Source organism: Oncorhynchus clarkii, chromosome 3, assembly GCF_045791955.1.
Source record: "Oncorhynchus clarkii lewisi isolate Uvic-CL-2024 chromosome 3, UVic_Ocla_1.0, whole genome shotgun sequence".
Lineage (NCBI taxonomy): Eukaryota > Metazoa > Chordata > Actinopteri > Salmoniformes > Salmonidae > Oncorhynchus > Oncorhynchus clarkii.
This window is the reverse complement of record NC_092149.1, coordinates 32,453,945-32,463,452: the sequence shown is the minus strand read 5'-3', so window position 1 is coordinate 32,463,452 and position 9,508 is coordinate 32,453,945. Positions and strand designations below refer to the sequence as shown.

Here is a 9,508-nt window from a genome sequence, read left to right as displayed (position 1 = left end):
TCTCCCATTAGCAGATTATCCAACTCTTATTTTTCAATGGAATCCATTTCAATTAAGAACGTTGAGTTTTCCAAAGGGATGGTGAACCTTCTGGCACGAAATCTATTTAGCAGGGGCAGTTGGGGGATTCTGAATCCCATTGTTTAGATGTGTGGCTTATGTGTGACAATTGCATGCTGGTAAATGTAATCCACAGCAAATCAATAATCCATCACTGACATTGCAGTCTACCCCAGTCCAATTTAATTACGGTCATTGTTGGAACCAGAAGGGCATTAAAGCAGGATCAATTAGTTAGTCCGCTAACTTTGATAAACAACCAGGAATAACAGTTGATTTTCTGGTTCATTTAAAAAGCTAAACATAGGTATTTGAATAAATTAGACCATAGCCATTTCAAGCTTATGATTCTGAAAACAAAAAAGTTATTATTTCAGAATATTCAGGCAAATTAGATGGCTAACTGCTTTGTTGCAGGGCGTCAGTTAGTAGTGCCCTGTTCCTTCGCTTCTGGTCTTCATTTCGGATGCACAACTGACCAAGGCGATCATTTTGGCTGAGTGATGGTTATCGACCAGGGTCTAACAGCCCCCCACAGGTTTCTCTCAGCCTTCTCTAATGTTCAGTCCTCATGCGTTGGAATAAGATAACCGAGGAAATAATCCTCTCATAGTGGAGAAGAGACATTTTACACCCACACAACTCCTTTAGTAGACCTCTAGAGGCTGTTTGGTTCGCTCAATTCAATTCCAAAACACTCTTGATAGGAACATTCAAGCAATGGCTTTTTAACGGCTAAAACAACAATTAGCCATACTTTGCAGCAGGTATATGGACCATAGAAATTAGAATAGAATGCAGTAAACAGACCATTACCCCGATGGAATTTGAACACTGTAAACCTTATTCCCTATCAACTGCAGTGATGAAATGTCTGTGTTTGCTAGGTAGTTAAAGTATCAAATGGGATACTATCTAAAAAAAAAAAGGTAAACGCCTGCTCTGTGATACTAGGATAGGGCTCACCCATCAGCAAAACCCAAGTCCATTTTTGGTTGCACAGCACCATCTTCTGGCTGTTCCTGCCTATGTCTCCCAGGCAGGACAGATAAACTCTGCATTTAAAAACTATTTCCCTGGCTCTTCTTCTGAATGTAAAAATAAGCAAATATATGACATAAAACAGTCAAATGTATTATTCCACCTACTCCAACATTAAAAGGTGATCGAGAGAAAATAAACATGATGTATTCATGGTAACCGAGCACATTTTATCTTGTCCCACCATATTCGGGAGAGTATTGTGGGTCCTCACGCAAGCCGTTTGGGCAAGCAAGAGTCACACGAATTTAACTGCGGTATAAATCAGTGAACAGGACCAAATAGACGGGATAAATCGACAGAGTCAAATGTGTTGCTAGTATTGCATATTTAGCAGTCTCGATGACTGCGAATTCGCTGCAACGCCAGAGAATGTAGGCTAATTTAAATCTTGTCAGGGCAGCCAATTCATTCTAGGAGGGTCAAAAACAAATAGAGCACATCAAATTAGAGTAGGGCAAGCATTCACAGTGCTGTATTGTGTTCCAAAAGTAAGAAATTATTGACAAAAATGGTCAAAACCCTAGAGAGAAAATGCATAAAAGTGCTGTGTTTACTTTGTCTAAAGTTATTGTACAGGTTTGCTGTAATATGATGGTACATCACTCCCCCTTCTGCAAAGATTAAGAATGACATGTTAATAATGTACTGGGAAAGTATACAGAAGTGAAGTGGGAGTAAAAGGTATGTGAACCCTTTGGAATTACCTGGATTTCTGCATGAATTGGTCATAAGATTTGATCTGATCTTCATCTAAGTCACAACAATAGACAAACAGTGTGCTTAAACTAATAACACACAAATTGTATTTTTCTTGTCTATATTGAATACATCATTTAAACAAACAAAAAAAAGTATGTGAACCCCTAGGCTAATGACTTCTCCAAAAGCTAATTGGAGTCAGGAGTCGGCTAACCTGGAGTCCAATCAATGAGACGAGATTGGAGAGGTTGGTTGCTACCTTGCCTTATAAAAAATATTTTAAACACTCACAAAATGTGAGTTTGATATTCACAAGAAGCATTGCCTGATGTGAACCATACCTCGAACAAAAGAGATCTCACAAGACCCAAGATTAAGAATTGTTGACTTACATAAAGCTGGAAAGGGTTACAAAAGTATCTCTAAAAGCCTTGATGTTCATCAGTCCATGGTAAGACAAATTGTCTACAACTGGAGAAAGTTCAGCATTGTTGCTACTCTCCCTATTATTGTATAAATAAAGAAAAAACATTGAATGAGTAGGTGTGTCCAAACTTTTGACTGGTACTGTAGTTGTGGCGTACGTTGGCCGGGATTCAATGCAAGGCGCGTCATGGCGCTGCGCACGACAACAACTTTAGTCCGCAAATTAGGCCTACTTTTACTGGAGAATCAATAGTAATTATATTGCAGAAAGAAACATTGTATCAGAGAAACATATATTTTGATAAATTACAACTTTAATTTGGTATATCGTTTCATTTCAACATTACTGCATTAGTTTGTTTTCGTAATCCAAGGTTTGGAATGCTTAAGCTAGGCTAACCAACAATACAGTGCACAATTTTTCCATACAGTTTGATATTTTACAGTAACATTATATATTTATATAACATATTGACTTATAGAATTGAATTCACTTGTATAGAAAATAAAATATTTGTATTATTGCGAAGTACACATTGCAAATCACTGGAGATCAATTAGCCGACATTAAAACAGATCTACGAGAAGAAGAAAAAAAAACACACACAAAAAAAAAGATGAGTGGCTGGTGGGAAATACAATCGCCATGCTGTGGACGCCATCTGTAGTTGAGCAAGGGAATTCACGAAGAAAAGCATTCATCCTAGTCTGATTTAAGTCAAAGTTAGACTGCATCCCTGCATCTCTGTCTTGCATGTGGCATAGACGGATCCAAATTCGTACCTGACCTTACCGTAAACTATTAATGCCACCCACACATACATCCCGTGTTACACTAGCCATGCAAAGCCTGTGAACAAAATACCCCTTCTTATTGCTCCTTGCTTTAACGTGAGTGATTTGAGTTAAAGGTATCGGTTAAAGTGCTTTTATCAATATGGTGTGGCAAATTGTTACAGACTCAGAGGTAAGGAAAGGAAGTCTACATACATTGCTCTGCTTTGTTGATCGCTTATAATGTTCCAGGCTGCAGTATGTTTAATTAAGATGTTATATCCACATGTGCACGTCAGGAGTGAGATCACTGAGAAATAAAATAAAAAATTGACAATCAAATTCCTTTGGACATATGCAAATGATGACTGTGGAATAATTATTCAAGTCCAACCACCTGTCCATTCTCAGCAGGAGAAAAGAAAGCTATTTTACAGTACAGCCAGTAACGGGTCAGGCCATAATAAACATGACCTTCTGACAGATCGTCAACCATCATAGTCCTATCGAGGTTGTTTTTATACCCATGATCTAAGTGCTCCAACCTATCAATGCAAGGAGAACGATAATTTTGTAACGACACTAGTTCAGATGAAAGAAGTGTTTGGTCTCTTAATGTCAGTCTGGTTCGGTTCCAGTAAGGTAGCCAACCATACGATGGAGTGACTTTAAAAAGCACATAGACCCATGTCAAGCACATGAAGCAATATAAAGCACATGGAGCCAATGTAAAAAAAGTGTATGAAACCAAATAAAGCATGTGAACCGAATATAAAGTACTAGAAGCAATATAAAGCAAATTAACCCAAATGAAGCACATTAACACATCGTAGAACACATGAAGAAATACAAAGCAAAGGATCCCAAATAAAGCATGTGAACCGAATGGAAAAAAAACAAACATGAAGCAGCAATTATACAAATGCAAATAAACGCAGACAGAACCACAAGCATGGCCAAACTTAGTCCTGGGTAACGCTCCTCCTTGCGATTCCTGAACCCACTTCCAAACGAGGCCAGAGAATTTATACAGACATAGCTTCAACAATCCATTAAATGTGAAAAATTATTCAGCGTGGAGCTGAGAAAAGAAACAAAAATTAATTTGCATTTGAACAATTAAGGAAATCAGTGAAGCAAGACATTGAAGCCACTTATAAATGTTCACCTTCCTTCCCTACAGGAAATATTGAACAAAGGCTGCTGCAACGTGACAGACATAGCATTGTCATACACCAATTAATATTAAAGTCCCTAGAAAGGTTGTATGGCTTGAGATTTAGTTGTCTGCAAGGAACAAAAACATAACGATGCCTGTGTTTAAACCATTGGTGCACAATATGGTTGGGTGAGAAACACCCTGACTTTGATTTTAAGATAGACTACATGCACCGGGCAACTACACTGAACAAAAATATAAACGCAACATGTAAAGTGTTGGTCCAATGTCTTATGAGCTGAAATAAAAGATCCCAGAAATGTTATATACGCACAAAAAGGTTATTTCGCCAAAGATTGTGCACAAATCTGTTTACATCCCTGTTAGTGAGCATTTCTCCTTTGCCAAGATAATCCATCCACCTGATAGGTATGGCATATCAAGAAGGTGATTAAACAGCATGATCATTACAAGTGCACCTTGTGCGGGGGACAATAAAAGGCCACTCTAAAATGTGCAGTTTTGTCACACAACAATGCCACAGATGTCTCAAGTTGAGGGAGTGTGCAATTGTCATGCTGACTGCAGGAATGTCCACCAGAGCTTTTGCCAGAGAATTGAATGTTCATTTCTCTACCATAACCCACCTCCAATGTCGTTTTAGAGAATTTGTCAGTACGTCCAACCAGCCTCACAACCACACATCATATGTAGTGGTTTGCTGACGACAACGTTGTGAAGAGAATGTCCCATGGTGTTGGTGGGGTTCTAAAATGGGCAGGCATAAGCTACGGACAACGAACACAATTGCATTTTATCAATGGCATTTTGAATGCTCAAAAAAAATACAAATTCCTGAGGCCCATTTTTTAAAGTTATCTGTGACCAACAGCTATCTGTATTCCCAGTCATGTGAAATCCATAGATTAGAGCCTAATGAATTGCTTTCAATTGACTGATTTCCTCATGTGAACTGTAACTCGGTAAAATCTTTGAAATTGTTGCATGTTGCATTTATATTTTTGTTCAGTATAAATTTAAAGATCGGTCTTCAGAACACTCATGATAACAGTAGTTCCTCCTTTCCAGCAGGAAACCATTGACGGTCTTTAAGTGGTGGCCAAATAAAAGTGCGATGGGAAAGCGTTGAGGTAAACTGCTCTTCCACTAGCACGAAAGCTAAATTCAAAAAAAAAAAAAGGGGCTTAGAAACAATTTTCAAGGCTAGTTGCCAAGCTAACGTTGACTTTCTATGGCTGCACTTACAGAACCTGTTTCGGAACCCTTGTAAATGTCATGTTCATACTACACTACATTTCTGGTCGTTTAAATAACAATACAATGGAGAGAAAAATCTACCAGGGAAGTATCAAATGTCAATCCTTACGTAAAGCTTCATTTTAAACCCCTCTCTGATCAATAACACCTTGTCCTCGTCTAACTCTCACAGCCGAAGCAGCCTGTCCTTGACAACAAGCTCTGACATTTCAACATATCATTCATTCAATTTGGTTTCAGTGAAGATCTATTTTACCTTCCTGGACTCAACCTATAAGTATCCGCCACTGCAATGCCCATGTGAGGGAATGGGGACATGAAAGGAGAACACCACGCACACACACACACGATGTAGTACTTTATGTGCACGAGTGGCCACAGTTTCTTAGAAGCACGCCATTACGCCGTCACCCCGTCCTCATGTTCGCCTCTCTACCGTAACCTCAGTAACCACCATGCACCTCTCCCTCCCTCTCCTCCCCTAAGCTGTAAGGAGACACCCCTCTCTCCTCCCTCCTCTCCTCAGCTGTAACAAGACTCTCTCGCTCGCTCTCTTTATGGGCGTAAAGTGACAATACACGGAGGTCAGAGAGGAAGGTGACAACCAGCAAACTAGGCCACGGTCTTGGACATCTTAGGCTTCTCTAGTTGAGACAGTTACAGACTCCAGCTAAAGTTGTCACTCACGCTACAAATCTAAGATGGTTGTACAGTAGGTGGGTTTTGGGGTTGCTATGCTATTGAATCAATGTTAGGTGCAATGTACTTTGCACCTAAAAGTGGTTGAATTTCCCCTTGATGTTCAGATTGATGAGCGACAGTAATCACATTGACAATACAGCTAGCAGTCTTTTGAAATCAAAATCAAATCAATTATTCAATTGTTCCTTTTGATCTTATGGCTTTGTGTAGAAAATAGAAGTAATGTACTGTATACATAATACCTATACAACCATATACTGTACACGTCAAGGTTTTCATAGTCTTACGCAAATCCTAGATTAGCTTTATGCTGTCGTGCGAGCAGAATAGGTGTTGGCTCTTGCGTTCGGGTGTGAATTTGCTTACAACTAGCTAGCGCACTGCCCGTGATGGTTATAGACCTCAATGTTAGCAGAGGAGCGATGACCTCTTCGTTTGCGTCGACATTACAGCATGGCATTTGCTTTAAAGGGCATCGTTCAATTAAAAATTGTTATAATCAAAATAATCGCTATGCACATTTTACACCAATATACTGCATTGAATAGCTAGTTTTGCCCATGTCCTCAAGCCTGTATCTCCAGGCCATCATTCACCGGCCATGTGGTGCTCGCTGGTGTGACGAAGGTTCTGCGTAGCCAAGAGCTAAAATACAACTTTGTTCTATTAGAGTCGCGCTGCAAGTCCCCTCCTCATTGGATATCACAAACCCACGCGAAAGCTTGAGAGACAAAACGAGGAGAGATTCACTAAAGATAACGAACTAAAAACTAACTAGGTTTCCCTTTCACATCTATGGATTAGACGTCGGAGTAGAGAAACACTCCGGGTCAAAAGTTCTACAAAGAACCAGCTAATAATAGGACCATATGCATGTCAGGTAAAATAACAACCCGATGTCCATCTCCTAGGACAAACTACCTAGCAAGAGCTAGCTGGCTAAATGTCCATCTCCTAGGACAAACTACCTAGCAAGAGCTAGCTGGTTAAATATCCATCTCCTAGGACAAATTACCTAGCAAGAGCTAGCTGGCTAAATGTCCGTGAATGTTTCGTGTTTCGACTTGCCCCAAATGAACATAGTTAGTTTTGATATTTTAACCTGCGTGTCATGGTCACGTCTGGTGTGGATCGACAAAAACTTAACATACGCGCGATGGTGGACGCATGCACAGCCGGTGTAGTCCGAGTGTAAGAATTTGTTTTTAATAGACTCGCCTGGATAAATGAAGGTTAAATTAATTATATATTATTGGCCATTGAGGTGGTTGGACGATAAAGATCCATAGTCCCCTCCTTTACAGCGACGCCTAAAACCCCAAATGTCTATTGAACACTACATTTTCAAAAGGGGAGGGCTAAGAACCAATGGGGAACGTTAAACTGGCAACAGGGTCTTTTAAAAATGTCAAAACAGCTGATGTAAATAAGGTGCAAGAGAGTAAAGAATAGATCAAACCCGTAAGATGAATTGTAAGATGCGACTACCGGCAAGAGAATACGGAGAAAACACCACAAAATGGTTCTGAAATGGCCCATACTAGAGCATTTTCTTAAAGGGAACATATCCTCCTGAGACCCACCAATTCATTTTTGTACACTCTCTTTAACATGCCATTGTATTAAGTCCTGTTGTACCTGAGAGGACATTTTGGGTTTTTCAATGATATCACATGAGTGGATAACTTTCTCTTCCTGGGGTTTCAAAATGGCTGCCAACACAATTAGCATATGTTGTGGTAAGAAGATAAGTGTGTGTAATTATAATTTGTGAGTTTGATATTCAAATTGCTTCGAGTAAATATCTTAGAAATAATTTGGTGAGTTTTCAGAGCAGTGTAATCATTTTCCCCACATTTAAATAAGAGCTTGTTTATAAAATGTCCTCTGTAGAGGACCACATGATGTGACAAATATGTTTACCTACTGTACCCATTTACTGTAATATACATTTTTCATATTTACTATCAACTGTTTCTTTATGTCCACTACAGCGCACGTACAAATTTGTCTTTGTAAATGATTTGAACTCAAAACAAAATTAAGACATTACAAAACCTTTTTTGTCTGGGTGTCAGGAGGATAACAGTATTTGGTGTGATTTTAGGGATTGGCTTATATATAGGGGAGTGAAGTCCATTCAAGATCAACAAATCTCTTGGTGTTGCATCACAATCCTTCTTTTATGTAAATGAGCTTATACTGCACAGCATACACGTCTCGGTGATGCTGCCGATTTCGTACGTTCGATTAAAGTAGAGGCGACGCTTGAAGCGGCGATGCCAGGTTTGCATCTCAACATTTCCAAGCCTTAGGGTCTCCATAGGCGAGGTGGTGAAGAGAGAGGTCCGTCGAGATTAGCACAGTGAAAACATTACATCCAGCGTGAAGTACATCCAGTGTACAGCACTGAGTACGCCGAGTAGAACTCTGACCAACTGAATGACAAACGATGACAAAAGACAACCACATAAACAACAGTCTCATATTAACCCTGACATTCAAAACAAGCAGTTAATTGTGTGATCAAATGCACCAAGTGAAAAGGAGTTTCTGTGTTTGACAAAAAAAAAATAAGGCTAACTTTTCTTGAAAGTAGAAGAACAATCGTAAACGTTATGAAAACAAATGTGAAACTTTGTCACCAGTCCAAAACTTTGGTAACGCATAATTATGTTCCCCCGTCATTCGGGCTAATTCCCACCAAACCCAAGATCACCCAAGGCGGCGATTGCCTTCCTATCACTTAAAAAATGAAAAAAGAGCAATGACAACTATTGAAAAAAGATGGCTATTTAGTCTCCTTTTCTCTTTTGGTTCATAAAACAAGTTATGTCGTAAGTCCTTAACAGTTTTGGCTTTTTGGTTCCTCAACCAATGGGATAGCAAACTCAAATGAGGTGTTGGTGGAGTGAAAGGAGGTGGACCTTTCCCCTGTAGTGCCCCGCTCAGGGGGAGGAGCTGCTGCAACCAGGCCCCTCCCTATTCCTCACAATGGGTGGAGCTAGTTGTTTTTTTAGGGAAGGAATGGTTCATCCTCCTCGTCCTCATTACTAGGGCCCGGGTCACTCAGACACCTCATCAGCCCTGGGTTCTTGTTTCCCCCCTCTTCCTCTCCCTTCTCCTCTTTCCCGGCTGAGGACGGCTTCATCATCAGGCCTTGGTCCTCATCCCGGGTGGCAACCTCCCTCTGACCCAGGCCCTGGTCCTTGGCACCCCGCTTGGAGAACTCGTTCAGCATGTTGACAGAGTCCGGGGACTGGGGGGAGGCGAGGTCCACCTGGATGGTGGGGACGCCTTCTGAAGACGCCTTGATGTTGTAGAAGGCGTTGGGGTCTGCGCGGGGCAGGCAAGGAAAGGGTTAGC

General features: G+C 40.4%; 1 protein-coding gene across 2 annotated transcripts in view; it reads right to left on the bottom strand.

The window, feature by feature from the left end:
- Positions 1-3,333: 3,333 nt before the first annotated feature.
- LOC139393444 (Na(+)/H(+) exchanger beta-like) overlaps positions 3,334-9,508 on the bottom strand; it is a 42,811-nt gene continuing 36,636 nt past the window's right edge. The window contains exons 12-13 of one of the 2 annotated variants that reach the window (XR_011629787.1): positions 7,158-9,478; positions 3,334-7,063 (exon numbers count right to left, since the gene is read on the bottom strand). Coding sequence is in view for 1 of the 2 variants with exons in the window: in XM_071141982.1 (XP_070998083.1) it covers positions 9,159-9,478 (320 nt within the window). In the remaining variant the exon portion in view is untranslated. Of the gene's footprint in view, positions 9,479-9,508 lie in introns of both variants that reach the window. The other variant, XM_071141982.1, reaches the window with a different exon arrangement.